A 16,553-nucleotide genomic window follows, 5' to 3' on the forward strand; every position below is an offset into this window, starting at 1 on the left:
GTGAGAATCGCGATTCGAATTCGAATCAATTTTTTCCCACACCCCTACTATATTGCGTTGTGGATGCGGTCGTTGGCTTGTCGCTTTCAAATTTGCAGGACACAGTTCGAAAGGGCCATCAACATACATTATCACAATATGGCGATAGTATTGCATGTTGACCAAATGTATATCCTATCTCTTCTATGCCATGCAACCCTGGTAGCAAGATTATGCTGTAATAAAACTCTGTAAATATATTATCGCATTGTCTAAAGTATTTCTGACTTAGAGCAAATGAGAGTATTGTCTGCGGGAAAAAAACAACATATTTTGAAGGGGGGGAAAAATGTTCATTTAAAAGAATAAACAATTTTGCAAAAATACTGTACGCACAATTGTGTAGTGTCAAATGCTGCATTAAAAATATCCAGGGATCTTCTGTATGCTGCTTATGCAAATGAAAAATACTGCAGGAAAATACAATATAAATACGGACAAGCTAATTCAGATCAGCGGTTTTGCACAAGTGCCCCGAGGTTGTATTGTGGTTCTCTGCAAAGAATGCTTTAAGCCCCTCCTACCTCCAGATAAGCTCCTCCCACATCCATCTCCTCTGGCGCCTTCTGTAAGCTAGTTTTTGTTCAGGAAGGAGCAACAGAGAAAGGTATGTTAAGTTATTACATACTACTATTGTTTTGTGTAATACATATATTATAATATTTTTTCCTGCTGTGTATTGTCAACACTATTTCACAAGTTATTATATGCTTTGTCTATATTACACTTGTAGTCTGTAAACATCACATTCTTAATTTTCCAAGCTCAATGTAACATTAGACATTGAAAATATGTTCATTTTCATCATCATTGCTCAATTTTTAGTTTCAGTTGTCAGTTTAATATTTACTTCTGAAGAGCCTTTTTGGAACAATAATGTTTACCATGTGTGTTGGTTGGGTTTTACTGCTAAGAGAAATGCTTTGATATAAACAGCATACAAGCAAAGTCAAATGCTCCCTGTTTGTTTGCTTGTGTTCAAAGGTGTAGGAATGAGATTTATACATCAGAAACCTGACAGATCCATAAATAGTTTTAGCAGAAATATGTGACAAATTATCTGAACTGCAGAACATTGACAAAGTGCTTTGTCACATAAACTGCTTTTTTAAAGAACTTTCTGACATTAAAAAAAACACAAATAATGTAAAAACACAAAGTCTTCACTTTTTAATATCAGTTTAAGATACAAAGCAGTTGCTTTCAATGAAGAAAAATTCCAATAAACAAGCTTTGTTGTTTCACATGACACTGAGGTTGTCTGTGTTTTTTTGACACAATATTTTAGCTGTAAAAGGTGTCACACATTCTGCTGTATGTGTGCCTGGCTCCCTTTTTTAAGGAACACTTTAAACATGTGTAGGTTGTTCAGCATTAGTGGAAGAAATTCCTAAAATGCAGTAGTAAAAGCTAAACACACAATACAAACACTCACAATATGACTGATAAAAAGTTTTAAAAAAATAATATGAAAGACCACCTCAAAAAACTGCATGGAATTTTACAGCCTTTTCACTGAATAAAATAATGTACATGAAAATAAATAATGTGAGTGAATGGCTTGCTAGACATTTATTTTGAAAATAAAGTCAGCTTAGTTGAATATTTGTGTATATTTCATGTACAACTGGTTTTTGCCTTGTAGCTTCACATTCAGCTCATTCATGTGTGCCAGTTTGTCCACAGCAAACGCTAAATCACAAAGCCAATCGGTGTCACTCAGCTCAGGGAAAGTGTCAGCTTTTTCAAGTTGCTCCAAAAATGAGACAATCTCCTATTTTAGCTCCCACACACATTGACATACTTTACCCAAACTTAACCAGCGGACATTGGAATGATAAAGCAAGTCCTGGTGGTCGGCATCAGTGAAGTGCCCTCGCACGAATAAAGTTAACAAGCTTTCTATCTGGCTTCACTAAGTGGTCAAGCTGCAAAACAATAAAAAAAAAGTACCTTGTGTTGAGGGTTTTACTCTTTCACCTTCTCCTGGATTCCTTTTAGTAACCTGAGTTTTTTTCCTGTGAGATTTGGCGACCCATCTGTGGTAACGTTAGCTAGCTTACTCCAAGGCAGTTTGTGCTTCATGACGACTTCCACCAAGCTAAATAAATCCTCTCCTCACGTTTTTCCTTTTAGGGATTCTATGGCCAAAAACTCCTCCGTTATCTCAAAATTGTCATTAATCCCTCTGATGAAAATATAAAGCTGAGCGGTGTCCCGTATGTCATTACTTTCATCCAGTGCCAATGAATATATTGTAAATGACTCTGTTTTGTTGTTGAGCTTACTAAAACTAAGTCTTTGTCAATTAGCTCCACACGGCGAGTCACTGTCCTGCGTGATAAGCTATTTTTTTCAAATTTGCTCTTGCTCTCAGAGCACAAAACACCTGCTGTCACCACCATGCACTCTTTTAGAAACTCTCCTTTGGAAAAAAGGCTTACTCGTCTTGGCTAATTTGAATGCCAGTACATAACTTGCCTTTGTGCTTGATTCTTGGATGGTAGTGCGTCGGATAAAGTTGTTTTGCTGAGCCTGCAAAATTAGCTTCCAACTTCTGAGTGGTCCGTTCTTGCATTGACTGGTTGTTTGCATAATTAGCGTGCTCGGTGGAGAAATGACGACTTACGTTGTATTCCTTCAAAACCGCGACGGTTTCTTGGCAAATAAGACATACTGCTTTTGACTGGACTTCAATGAAAAAGTAATTAGTTGTCCATTCCTTATTAAACACCGTCCAATACCAGCAAAATGATAAGTATCAGATTATATCGGCTCGCATAAAAAAAACCCGATATATTAGAGGTCCGATACAAACAATCTTGCATGTTTAACACATGTATCATGTTGTAATTGTATGCATGTCCGAAATAATCTCAAACCATAACCATAACATAATGATACATTTCTTTCATGAAGACAAAAATATAAGTTGGTCTATTACCTGATTCTGATGACGTGCATTGATTGCAATCAGACATGATTCACAGTAGTGCTGATAACTTCCACATTTTCGGATTTACATTGTGTCCTCCTTTCTGGCCAATACCACATGAAAGTGGTTGGTTTTTGGCATCCTATTTGTACAGCTTACAAACATGTTTTTAAATATTTTACAAGAAATACATTGCTCGTGTGCGCAAGCTTTCTAAGACTCCTATTTTGTTAGCACAGGCAGGATGGAGCAGCACTTTTATTGTAAAGACAGGAACTGTGCAGTCGGTCTTTAGGTTTTTTACAGCTGTCTGTCTGTCGAAATAAAAAGTGTTTCTTGCCTTCCTGTCAGTCGTTTTTTTCTGAATACTGAGATCGCAGCACCCAGCGTCATCTCACACGATCCTCAGGTGCCGCGAATGTCAATCAAGTGACGAAAGTGACGTCATAGTGAAGATTGATGATCGCTACATTTTCTGTCTATTTTTGTAATGCCTGGCTGGTGATCTACTGACACATAGTCTGCAAACGACCGGTAGCTCGCGATCGACGTAATGGGCACCCCTGGCTTAAGTCATTCAGCATTTCACAAAATATCAAAAGTGTTTGTATCGTATCAGATCAATACCGATATCAACCAATACTCAATACTGCAATATCAATATTGGTATCAGTATCGGAAGTGAAATGTTAAATTCACTCCTATCCACTACACACTTTATTTCATTCCTTGATTTAAAACAAAAAAAAGCAAAACAGCAGCAACAAATGTTCGCGTTCGTTTCAAATATGTTTGACAATAAAGGTACAACTTACCAGAGGTGGGTAGTAACGCGCTGCATTTTCTCCGTTACATCTACTTGAGTAACTTTTGGGATAAATTGTACTTCTAAGAGTAGTTTTAATGCAACATACTTTTACTTTTACTTGAGTATATTTATAGAGAAGAAACGCTACTTTTACTCCGCTCCATTTATCTACATTCAGCTTGCTACTCGCTACTGATTTTTATCGATCTGTTAATGCACGCTTTGTTTGTTTTGGTCCGTCAGACAGACCTTCAAAATAGGGTCTATTGCATGCCTGCGTTTCACCAATCAGATGCAGTCACTGGTGACGTTTGACTCCGTTTCACCAATCAGATGCAGTCACTGGTGTTTATTTTATTTTATTTTATTTTATTTTTTTTTAATTAATCAATCCAGCAAAACAATACACAGCAATACCATAACATCCATCCATCCATTTTCTACCGCTTGTCCCGTTCGGGGTCGCGGGGGTGCTGGAGCCTATCTCAGCTGCATTCGGGCAGAAGGTGGGGTACACCCTGGACAAGTCGCGACCATAACAATGCAATCCAATTCCAAAACCAAACCCGACCCAGCAACACTCAGAACTGCAATAAACAGAGCAATTGAGAGGAGACACAAACACGACACAGAACAATCCAAAAGTAGTGAAACAAAAATGAATATTATCAACAACAGTATCAATATTAGTTACAATTTCAACATAGCAGTGATTAGAAATCCCTCATTGACATTATCATTAGACATTTATAAAAAAAAAGAAAAAAAAGAACAATAGTGTCACAGTGGCATCGCATCTCATAAGCTTGACGGGCGGCGTGGCGAAGTTGTTAGAGTGGCCGTGCCAGCAATCAGAGGGTTGCTGGTTACTGGGGTTCAATCCCCACCTTCTACCATCCTAGTCACGTCCGTTGTGTCGTTGGGCAAGACACTTCACCCTTTGCTCCTGATGGCTGCTGGTTAGCGCCTTGCATGGCAGCTCCCGCCATCAGTGTGTGAATGTGTGTGTGAATGGGTGAATGTGGAAATACTGTCAAAGCGCTTTGAGTACCTTGAAGGTAGAAAAGCACTATACAAGTATAACCCATTTATAACACTGTGTCCAATATTTTCACAAAGATAAAATAAGTCATATTTTTGGTTCATTTAATAGTTAAAACAAATGTACATTATTGCAATCAGTTGATAAAACATTGTCCTTTACAATTATAAAAGCTTTTTACAAAAATCTACTACTCTGCTTGGGGTAGATCCTGCTGAAATCCTATGTATTGAATGAATAGAGAATCGTTTTGAATCGGGAAAAAAAATCGTTTTTGAATCGAGAATCGTGTTGAATTGAAAAAAAAAATCGATTTTGAATCGAATCATGACCCCAAGAATCGATATTGAATCGAATCGTGGCACACCCAAAGATTCACAGCCCTAATATATAGATAAATATATATGATATGTGTGTGTATGTACAGTATATGTATATGTATATATGAGGTAGATCACCTCAACTTGGTCATTTAAAAAGTAGCTCGCCTGCTGAAAAAGTGTGGGCACCCCTGGCTTACATGAACTCAACGTCAAATTTGAGGAAGCACATGGCGGTAAGTAACGTTAGTAGATATTTTGGCTGTCACCGTAGGCTGATGTTAGCTTCCCTGCTATGAATCACTGTCAAATGTACATCGTGGGAGGACATTTATTAACGCACTGCAGACTCACAGACTCACAGACACACAGACACACAGACACACACACACACACACACACACATGCACATGCACACACACACACACACACACACACACACACACACACACACACACACACACACACACACATGCATAGCAACAGCAATCAGAAGTGCACAGTGTGATTACCATGAATTGATTAACGTTGAAAAACTTATTGGGGTGTTACCATTTAGTGGTCAATTGTACGGAGTATGTACTGTACTGTGCAATCTACTAATACAAGTTTCAATCAATCAAACAATGAATGCCTACTGAGCCTATGGTGCTGTTAAGTTATTGTGGCTCAATTTGCCTTAATTTTTTTTATTTTGATGTATTATTATTTTATATATATTATTGTTTTAGTTGCTTAAGAGATATTCCTGGCTCTGAATTTGCTCATTGCTATTTTTATGTTTTTGTGCATTATTTGTTGCCGTCATCATTAAACGAACAGGTTACTCATCAGTTACTCAGTACTTGAGTACTTTTTTCACTACATACTTTTTACTTTTACTCAAGTAAATATTTGGGTGACTACTCCTTACTTTTACTTGAGTAATAAATCTCTAAAGTAACAGTACTCAGCTTACTTGAGTACAATTTCTGCCTACTCTACCTACCTCTGCAACTAACAGATGCAAAACTTGGGCGAGTAATTTCACTATTAAAATATGAATTCTAGCTGTTAAAATCCTGGGGGGATTTCCTATTTGCAACACCTGTATTTCATCATCTTCATTTTTCATTTTTCTTGAACCCTGAAGTCTTCACCTTGAAACTGCTTCATTTTGAGTTTGAAATAACGAGTAAGTGACAACTACTTTTTGTGTTTTCCCACTTAAATTTTAATTCAAATCCAAAGGAGAGGATGAGGTTCCAGGTGATGAAACAATCAACATGATCGACCTGAGTTTTCTCACAGAGGGCGAACAGGAGACTATCCTGACTGTGTTAAAAAGAGATGCAGAGCTGAAGAAAGCCGAGGAGCAGCGTGTACAGTAAGTTCATCTTTGTCATCAATTTAAAAAAAGATTTTGTTACACCTATTTGGAAAAGTCTGAAATGTAGGTGTAATTGGAAGACAAGTAAATGTGTATGGGTGTCTGTGTGTTTGTGAACAGAAACTTAAAGAAGACATTGAGAGGCAAGAGCCATCTCAGGTATTTGACTGGAGAATGGTTTTACGAGACGAAACTGCACCGCCATCAGGATCGCATCCATGCCGCCGATATTATCAGAGCCTCCATGAAGCACACAAGTAAACCACTTTATAAATGTGAGTTCAGTACTGCTTAATACATGAGTGTATGAGAACTAGGTATGCTAGGATATAGGTCTTGACTGTATGATTAGTCTGAGTAACAATCACGGTTTCACGATTATTGTGCATCGATTAATTTGACAATACACATTTTTTATAAAATAACAGACATTACTTGCAGATTTTTCAAATAATAACAGAATAACAGTACAAAATTATAAATACAAACAAAAGTATTAATAAAAAAATAATAATTGTATGAATAAAATAAGACTAATAAACTCAAGTGGTATTGTCATCAAATGTCATTCATGTCTATGTATTAATTTGACCATATTTTACTATAAGCCACTACTTTTTTTCAACGCTTTGAACCCTGCGTCTTATACATAGGTGCGGATAATCAATGGATTTTTCTTTGCTAAGGGCTAAACTATGAAATGGATTAAGCAAATAAATCAAACAATGTACTAAAATAATCTACTTTTAGAAACTGTTCAAACTCAAAGTATTTACAAAGTACCAGGAAGAAGAATCCTGATAAACATCTTGAACCTTATTAAAAAATGAGAACATCTTATTTATCTCATAAAGGATGAATAAAGACATCAACTACTTTTTTGCTTTGTTTTGAATGGTGCCGTGTTACAGGCACCATTCAAAAACAATTAAGGACTGTAAATAATCATTTACAAAGTTTTTCTATGCAAATATCTAATTTCACAAAGTACCAGTATATATCTGCTGCTTATAGTCCAGTGCAGCTAATGCATGGAAAAATATTTATTTTTTCTTTTCAAATTTAGTGGGTGTGGTTTATGTACCAATGGGGCTTATAGTCCATAAAATATGTTATTTTATGCTGTGTTAATAATAACTGGAAGGCACATAGTTAAATCCCATGGTATAATGCTGTTATTACACAAAGGTATGGTCGTGTTTTACACTTGCTATATTAACTTACAATGCCTATAGTTTATTTAACAAAGACAGGAAGAAGCAATCTCTGAATGGTCAAATACAATAAGATCAAGACCGGACCTAAAATTCAACCAGCCAAAAGGCTTGTTTCGATGCAAATGTCCCAAATTTAACAGAAAAAAACGCATAAACGTCACAACTAAGGATGTTCTTTTTCAACATCTCAGATGCATGACCCTTTATTTTCATTACATGTGTCTTGTATTCTTTTGAGTATCTGTCGATAAATAGTGGATGACATAACTAAGTGCTTTGTTAAAAATGTGTATGTTATGATTAAGTTCTTTGTGTAAAATGATTGCTCTCTGTTGTAGTGAGCGACAGTTTTTTCCGTGTAAAGAACAATGAAGAGTTTCTTCAACCTCTTCTTGCTGATGGTCATTGGGAGCCACACAGACAAATTGGCCATGCAAGGTGAGGAATTACAGTTTTGGTAACAGTTATTATATTGTTTTGGAGAACACTTTTAGCTTTGCCTGGTTAGCCAAATATACATATACAATTAGTATAGAGTTAAACAGAAATATTTACAAAAAAAATAAATCCTCAGTCTGGTTTGTACATTGAGTATTATAATCCGGGCTGTGTGTTTTAAGAAGTATCACATGTTTGGCTAGTCAAGTAGATTAATTGGGTGTGACTGCTGGAGAGTAGTCATGCACATGACTGATCCTTTGAAATCCTCAATAATCTTCTTATATGGTCATGTGTTACATGTTTTCTTCATCTTTAACAATAGCAGATATCATGTAAGTCATACACATGTAAAATGTATTTTAAGATGGAATTTCAAATCCTTTGTGTTAAAACTATTTTGCCGTTTTAAACTTAATTTAAAATAAATATATAAATATAATACATTAAACATTTGGCAAATGTGTAGCACTGGAAGTGTGGTTTTGAAAAAATAAAAATGTGTCTTCTTAATCCGAATAAAATATATTTTTTAGGACCCTTTATAATCCTGGAAGTTTCTTGACATGTTTTTGGATTTTGTTGTGCTTTTTCCATTAGGTTTCAAAGCCAGAATCCTCTTGAAAAGCGACATAGAAAATCATCATTACAACCACCCTCAAAGGTATGTGTTATGAAAACATAGTAAAGGTCGTTCTGTAAACCCTTCCTAAAATAAATGATTCAATTGTTTATTCTTTGTTTTCAGAAAAGGGACAACCCATTTAACTGTGAGCTCCTCACCCCTCACACTCTTGAAGAAACCAGCTGCAATTTTGAGGAAGAAACTGATGAAATCAAAACATCACACGATGGTAAGTTTAAAAAAAAAAGAAAACAGATGGAGTGGGCAAAGGCATAAACTCAGTTTTTTTCCACATAGTGGGGCGGGGAGACCCCGTGCCATATTAGGGGGGATCATGAGAAGCAGAACGACTTCCAGTGTTTACGTCTTTATTCATGTTTGAACGATACATAAGCCTCCAGCTAGGGAGCAACAGTGCTTGAAATAATCAACAGGCTGACTAGAAAAATCTGACAAAGTATAAGAGTTTACTGTGACTACTGTAGGTAATGAGGATGATTATAATATACAATATATTCATGGAGAATAATTATTCGGAGCAAATGTTGATCAACAACTGGCTGGATGCAAGAAATTTGGGGGTGCGTCAATAGAATTATTTCCTTTTGGACAGGGATATTCAAATAAATTGTTTTGGGGGCCACATTTTCAGAATGCTAAGGACAGGGGGGGCAAACTTTTTCCTTCACTATGTTTTATTTTGTATATTCCGGAGAACCAGCTTCCTCTACAGTAAACGTTTGATTTTGGTCTATTTATTTTGTCAGAGTTACAGTTTTTAAGGACCTTATGCAAAAAAGCTATGACAGCACTCTCATGTTTTTAAAAATCTGCTCAAATGTGAGTCTCTCACAAGTTTTTTTTCTAACTGAACTTGCGGACCACCTGTTGAATAACCCAAATAATGAAAAAGAGAGGACCTAATATGGAACCTGGAGGAACACTACTAGTGTAACTAAAAAGAAAGTGGAACAAATGACTACTGACTGCATCTGAAGTAAACAAGCTACTGCAACACCTTAGTTACATAAATCACATTACAAAAAAAATTGTAACCGCCAAAAAGCAGAGGACTTAAAGGGGGGCCTAGAGCAGGGGTCGGCAACCCAAAATGTTGAAAGAGCCATATTGGACCAAAAATACAAAAACAAATCTGTCTGGAGCCGCAAAAAATTAAAAGCCATATTACACACAGATAGTGTGTCATGAGATATAAATTGAATGATGACTTAAAGGAAGCTAAATTACCTCAAATATAGCTACAAACGAGGCATAATGATGCAATATGTACATATAGATAGCCTAAATAGCATGTTAGCATCGATTAGCTTGCAGTCATGCAGTGACCAAATATGTCTGATTAGCACTACACACAAGTCAATAACATCAACAAAACTCACCTTTGTGCATTTATGCACAACGTTAAAAGTTTGGTGGACAAAATGAGACGGAAAAAGAAGTGGCATAAAACACGTCCTAGAAAGTCGGAGAAAGTTATACATGTAAACAAACTACGATGAGTTCAAGGACCGCCAAAATTAGTAGGACAAAATGGCGCTCGCCAAATACTCGAATCAGTGAAGCATGTTTCATATAAACAATGTGCTTTATAACAATTAGGGAGGGTTGTGTCATGTTTGTCCTCCTACAGAAAGCATATTAAAACAAAAAATAAAATTTTCCCCTCATCTTTTTCGATTTTTCATACATTGTTGAAAAACTCCAGAGAGCCACTAGGGCGGCGCTAAAGAGCCGCATGCAGCTCTAGAGCCGCGGGTTGCCGACCCCTGGCCTAGAGGAACGCTTCAGTTATGTAAATCACAAGTTAGGACCCCATTGTTCTATGTTTGCTAGCAAAGTTAACATATCAATGCAAGGATCTGCCAGTTAGTTTACAGTGGCACAAGTTCCTCCATACAACAGGACGAATTTAGTCTTTTTAGGAATTTTTTGCAAAAATGTTTGTCTCCCATGTTTTGAATTAAACTCGGGGGCCCGGTACGGGGTCATTCCAAGGCCGGATTTAGTGATCGAGCCGGCAGGTGAATGGCCTTGCGGTAGGGGACTATGACAGAAAATAATTGAGAACCACTGGCCTAACTTGTTTCAAACACTCCAAAAAATATGTTGACACCAGTAATTTGTGGTGGTATCCCCATCGTGCCCTAGGTTATTGGTACAGATGTATGAATGAACAATGGTTCAATGTGCTTTGGATGTCTACAAAAGCATTGTTTATGTTACGCTGTCGTGGCATTATGATGCCGGTGGTCATCTATTCAAGATGCAGAGGGAAGTCAGGAAGCGGCTACCAGGTGAGAAGAAATTATTTATTCTAGCTGCAGACAAAAATATACTGCACGGTGCCCACGGCACAGAAAACAAGAAAGATAGCCAAAAGATGCTAGTAACAATACAGACTAAGAGCGTAAATGAGAAAGTAACTTGTTGCATGGGAGCAAACAAAACTACCAGACCGAGTGAGGCCAGGGCATAGACTAAATAGCTCTCTGATGAGTGCCAGGGAAACAGGTGAGCGTCCCGAACACTAACCAGAGGCAGGTGAGAGTAATCTGCCGTTATGGCAACTGAAACACACAAACTCAAAGGTGCTGAAAACACAAGTGAATCGAAAACGCAAACCGAGTATGATCCGGGCAGCGGATCATAACAGTTTAAATCAAATCCATCATGTTTCAATTGATCTAGGCATCATATTACGCAAACCCCAATTTTCTTGACTGAAAGCTCTGTTTTTTGTGTATTTGGGATCCTCGTACTGTAAGTGAGCACCGAAAATTTTAATTCAAACTATGGAGTAGATATTTATAAAACAATGTTGCTTCGTTCCAAACTGAACCGTTTTAGATTTGCCCCGACATGTAACATATGTGACATATGTCAACTTGTGACGTCACCGGATAGCTCCATACATCGTAGATGTTTTCTGGCTGAGGCTTGCACAAGTTCTCCATTTTTACTTTTCGTAGCGTTTTTTGTCGTCCATACAAAAATACAGCATGTCCAAGGTGGGACCTAAAACGGAAAATGCTCTTTTATTGGTTGTATTAACCAGCCCAGGTCACTACACCTACCTCCAGCCTCATCAAAAGAAGTAAGAAGTTCCGCGTTAACTTTTGTGTTTTGTAGCAATGTGCCTAAAACTACAAAAAAATCTCTTTGTGCATGCGAACCCCTTTGAAGACAGTATGCATAAGGGTTTTCCCAGAACCTACATTTAGAGAGGTCAGGCCATAGTACCTACTATTAATGGGAGGACTGTCCAAATGGTGACCCCAGGGGCCTAATCCGGCCCGGGAAGGGCGCCATACCGGGCCCCGAGTTTAATAAAAAAAATTTGGAGACAAACTTTTTGTAGCAAAATCCTAAAAACACTGGAGTGCTTCTGTTGTATAGAGGAACTTGGACCACTGGAAACACATTGGCAGATCCTTGCTAGCAAACATAGAACACTGTGAAACTTGTGTTTTTACAATTAAGACATTCCTCAAGGCACCCTTTTAAATGTGTCATATGTAGTAAACTTATTTCATTCATTCATTCATAGTAATGTGGCCAAAAATGGTACTGCAATCACGGTTTAAATTATGTAGTCTCCTCCCACTCTCCATGACTGACGTTGCCAGATACGCAGCTGAATCCTACTCCAAGGAACTTCAAATGGCAATTGAGGAGTCCTAAGCTGTTGGTTTCTCTTGTTTATGCTTCTTGCAAGATGGTTTACTAAGTAATTATGCCACATTTTACTGATGTTGATTAGCCAAATGTATTTGTAAAGTTACGCAGCAATTATTTTGGCGGTAGTCGGGACAGATTGTTGGCATTACCCTGCTAAAATGTCTAGTTTGACCGCACGGACCACCATCGAAATAATTATATATAATAATATATAATATATTATATATTGCATAGGCCTACTTTGATGGCAAGTCTAGGCCAACAGTAAAATTACTGCCAAATTTTGTTCAGCACAACTCCATGTTGCATCCAACCTGAGGCACTGCATTCTCTTCCATGTACGCACATCACCATCTTTCAGTGCAGAGTGCAATTTTGTAAGCCAACCCACATTACGCAAAAACCACGTTACGAATAAATCGTATAGACTACCATGTCAATACACAAAGTAGAGAATCATTACATGTAATGCATTATTTTGTGCCATCAGCGGATAGCAGAAAGTGGCTTGAAGATTATTTGTAAAAAGAAAAAATCAATGCAAAATTTTGACCAAAGAACAACCGCTGCATGTTATTTCAACCACAAGGAAGTATTTGAAATGTAGAAATAAGTCATAATATAACCCCTTTAAATAAATTCTGATGGCATCCGTGCCTCACCTGGCATGAAACTTACCTCATGTTTCTGTCCAACACAGATGGACTTTTAGGTCTATTATCCTTTTCCATTGTCTGGTTGTCACAAACTTATTTGTGGAAAATAGCTCTGAACAACAAATGTATTAACAAAGAGGCTTTCAAACAAATGTAATCAAATGGTGAGGCAACCATTTTGAATATTAGAATAAAGATAACTGTGAATTTAAGTATTTTTCCACCATTTTCCATTGTTTGAAAGTTATAATACAGCCAATTAAATTATCTGTTTTATACATTGTCAATGAAAAATGTTTGCTGTAATTCAAATATAATGTGTTTATTAGGCCCATAATAATATATCTGTGAAATATGTCGAATAGTCATGTATACAATATTGTGCAAAGCATTACACTGTAATACACCAAAATTATTAATGAAAATTATACTGATCAAGCGGGATGTTGTTTTTTCTACAGATCTCACCAAGAATAGTGAACAGGGTGATTACCTAACCTTATCAGTGCCCACACTTTCATCTGCACCTCAGCAAGACAATTCTATCGACTTAGCCTTTGAAGAGGCTCATCATTCTCAGGTCACAGACTGGCCAGAAGAGAATGTTCTTCAACCAAGCACCATCAATTATGTCAAGTCGAATGGAGAAATCAAGCCAGTGGCAAACAGTGTTTTACCAAAGCCTCGACAGTTGCTCATTAGAAGTGCTGAGGAAAATAATGCAGAAAGACTGCAGGATTTGGTGACGACGCCTCAAATAAATCTACCCGTTAATACTTTTAGGCTACAAGTTGAAACAGCACAATCTATTATGGAAACATTTATAGCTGTCAAAGAACAAGCTGAAATTCTCAAGATGAAAGAGACCGCGACACTACAATTTACGGGAGAGAAGCTCAAAGACATTATTAGCACAGGTGATTCAGGACATCACCAAAACAACGTGGAGGAAAAGCCTGTTGAGGCCTCATGGAAGATAAATAATAGCACCTGCAAAAGAATATCAATGGAACAGCATGTAAATGAAGACCGTACCATGACAGTATTAGAAGTTCAACACAGTCCTCAGAATGCTCAGATATACACCATCAAGAGAAGCAAAATGGAAATATTGGTCGAGAAAACTGCCCCAAACCCTGTAGAAAATGTGGTTTCCTCCTCACAGATCGAATCTGGCATCACAGTAGATTTGGTCACAGGACAAGCATTTCCCATTCGTCTCTGCAAAATCCAAGCTCCAAAAGCAAAAGAAGTCAGGAGTAGTTCAACTAAAACTTGTCACCCTAGAGTCCTACAAAGAAAACTGCCCTCTCCGAATGTATCAAGTTTGGAAGGCTCTCCCTTGAGGACGTTTGCAATAGACATTGACCCACAAACTAAAGTTGATTATAATGAGCAACCTAAAAATCCAGTGCCAAGACAGAAGAAAAATGTTTGCAGGATACAGCAGACGTTCCAGAAGGATCCCAAACTTACTGTGGAAAACTGTTTTTCTCCTTTACAAATAGTAAAGCCAGTTACTGAAGAGGCTAACTCTCGGAATGAAAGGTCTCATCAAAGAGGTGTAAGTTACTTTAATAATTTAGAGCAATTAATAGATTCACAAAGTCTTGCCAGGTCTGCTATCCCTCAGGATTATCAATACTACCTTGGGCCCCATGAGAAAGCCCATATCCCACCTTTTCAAAGTGATGAAGTTGCTCGAGAGTCTAAGATAATCACTGTGGGATACCAAGAGGACAAAGGAGACAATCCAATTCACTCAGGCATTCGGATTATTCAAAGTAAAGATAAAACATGCAACCAGCAAATGTTAACCAGGTTCAGGTCTCTGTCTCTGGAAAGTTTAAGAGGTGAGTTAAAAAAAAAAACATTCTGCATACATCTTTGACAATAGTTTCAAGTACATCTGATCGTGTCCGCTTTTTTATAATGTAGAATTGTTTTACACACTTTTGCTATATGTAAGTGTCCAGTTTAGGTGATGTGAACACCAACCATCAAGCAAAATATGAATGCAACACTTTTAGTTTTGCTTTCATTTTTCATGAGCTGAACTCAAAAGATCCAAAAGTGTTTCTATGTATAAAAAAGGCCTGTTTCTTGTCTTTGTTGCTGGAATAGTCATTCCACTTAACAGGTGCGGCATATAATCATGCTAATTAGACAGCATGATTATTGCACAGGTGTACCTGCGCATCAATTTGGTCAGGTTGTTGACTTTGTCCTGTAGAGTGTTGGTCCACTCCTCTTCAAGGGCTTTGCAAAGTTGCTGGATATTGAGAGGAAATGGAACACACTGTCGTATCTACTGATCCAGGGCACCCTTAACATGCTCAGTGGGTCACATGTTGGTAAAGTATGTTGTACATGCAAGAACTTGGATGTTTTTGGCTTCCAGAAATTGTGCATATATCTTTGCAACATGAGATGATCGTCGTGCATAAATGGCACAAGAATGGGCCTCAGGATTTCGTCACAATCACAGCTCAGCCCATGATCAACTTTGGGCTGTATGGAAAACCCTGAACCACCTGTGCGTTGGAGAGGAGCGTTGCAAAGCGTCCATTAATGGGTGGAAGCTGGCAGCATCAGATTCATGTACATGTGGAGCACTCTAAACCATGGAGCGCCTTATGAGTTGCAGCCAGGTCCCAGTGTACTGGAAATGACCTTGCATAACCAAGCGCAGCTGCACTCGCTTATGCCAACCACTAGAGGGACCAGCTACGAAGATGGCCAGACACGATGAAGAAGAAGCATGCTTATTGCAGGCTCCTTCAACACTTGCAACACCCGTGGCATTGCGCTGTCTGATACAACTGCATATTTTGAAGAAGCCTTTTTTTGGCCAGCAATAAAGGGAGCAATATCGCAGCCATTAGGTCTATGGGGTAAAAGCACTCCTGCTCTGTCCTCCCTGAATACCTCTTTAAAGTAATGCCAGTCCTTGGGGACTAGTAAAAGTTCAGTTTGTTCCGGTGGTGACATGTTAGCAATGGTAGAACGATTGGATGCGGAACGGAGAGTTTGAGAATGACAAATGTGTATTCTAAGCCAGGTAGGCCAAGAACAATGGGTGCGGCGGGTGACAAAATTACAAATAAAAAATCTAAGTCTTACAAAATCATTACTGGATATTTCTGCATATGAGCCAGGAGGCACCGGTCGAGTGAGCAAACCTCTTTGGCCGTCGAAAGACAAAACAAGGATTTTATGCAAGTTAACAACATTTGAATACATGTACCAATAATCTAACAACCGTAGAGTCTATAAGTGTGGTAATGCCAATAATTCCCTCCCAGGTAAAAGTACCTGACAGTTGGAAGTAGTTAAGCGAGGCTTCGAGAGTTAAATGACCCAGGCTGCATATGCCTCCTGACGTCCTCTGGGTCGAAAAGGGCA

The 16,553-nt window shown here is 37.9% G+C and overlaps 1 protein-coding gene across 2 annotated transcripts in view; it reads left to right on the forward strand.

Annotated features, from left to right (window-relative positions):
* Positions 1-16,553, forward strand: part of sytl2a (synaptotagmin-like 2a) — an 87,296-nt gene that overhangs the window by 24,469 nt on the left and 46,274 nt on the right. For both annotated transcript variants that reach the window (XM_062048263.1, XM_062048265.1), the window contains exons 2-7: positions 6,375-6,510; positions 6,634-6,788; positions 8,069-8,168; positions 8,769-8,832; positions 8,917-9,022; positions 13,610-15,001. In XM_062048263.1, the coding sequence (XP_061904247.1) occupies positions 6,410-6,510; positions 6,634-6,788; positions 8,069-8,168; positions 8,769-8,832; positions 8,917-9,022; positions 13,610-15,001 (1,918 nt within the window). In that variant the 5' untranslated portion in view covers positions 6,375-6,409. The remainder of the gene's footprint in view (positions 1-6,374; positions 6,511-6,633; positions 6,789-8,068; positions 8,169-8,768; positions 8,833-8,916; positions 9,023-13,609; positions 15,002-16,553) is intronic.

This window comes from Entelurus aequoreus, linkage group LG05 (genome assembly GCF_033978785.1).
Source record: "Entelurus aequoreus isolate RoL-2023_Sb linkage group LG05, RoL_Eaeq_v1.1, whole genome shotgun sequence".
Taxonomy (NCBI): domain Eukaryota; kingdom Metazoa; phylum Chordata; class Actinopteri; order Syngnathiformes; family Syngnathidae; genus Entelurus; species Entelurus aequoreus.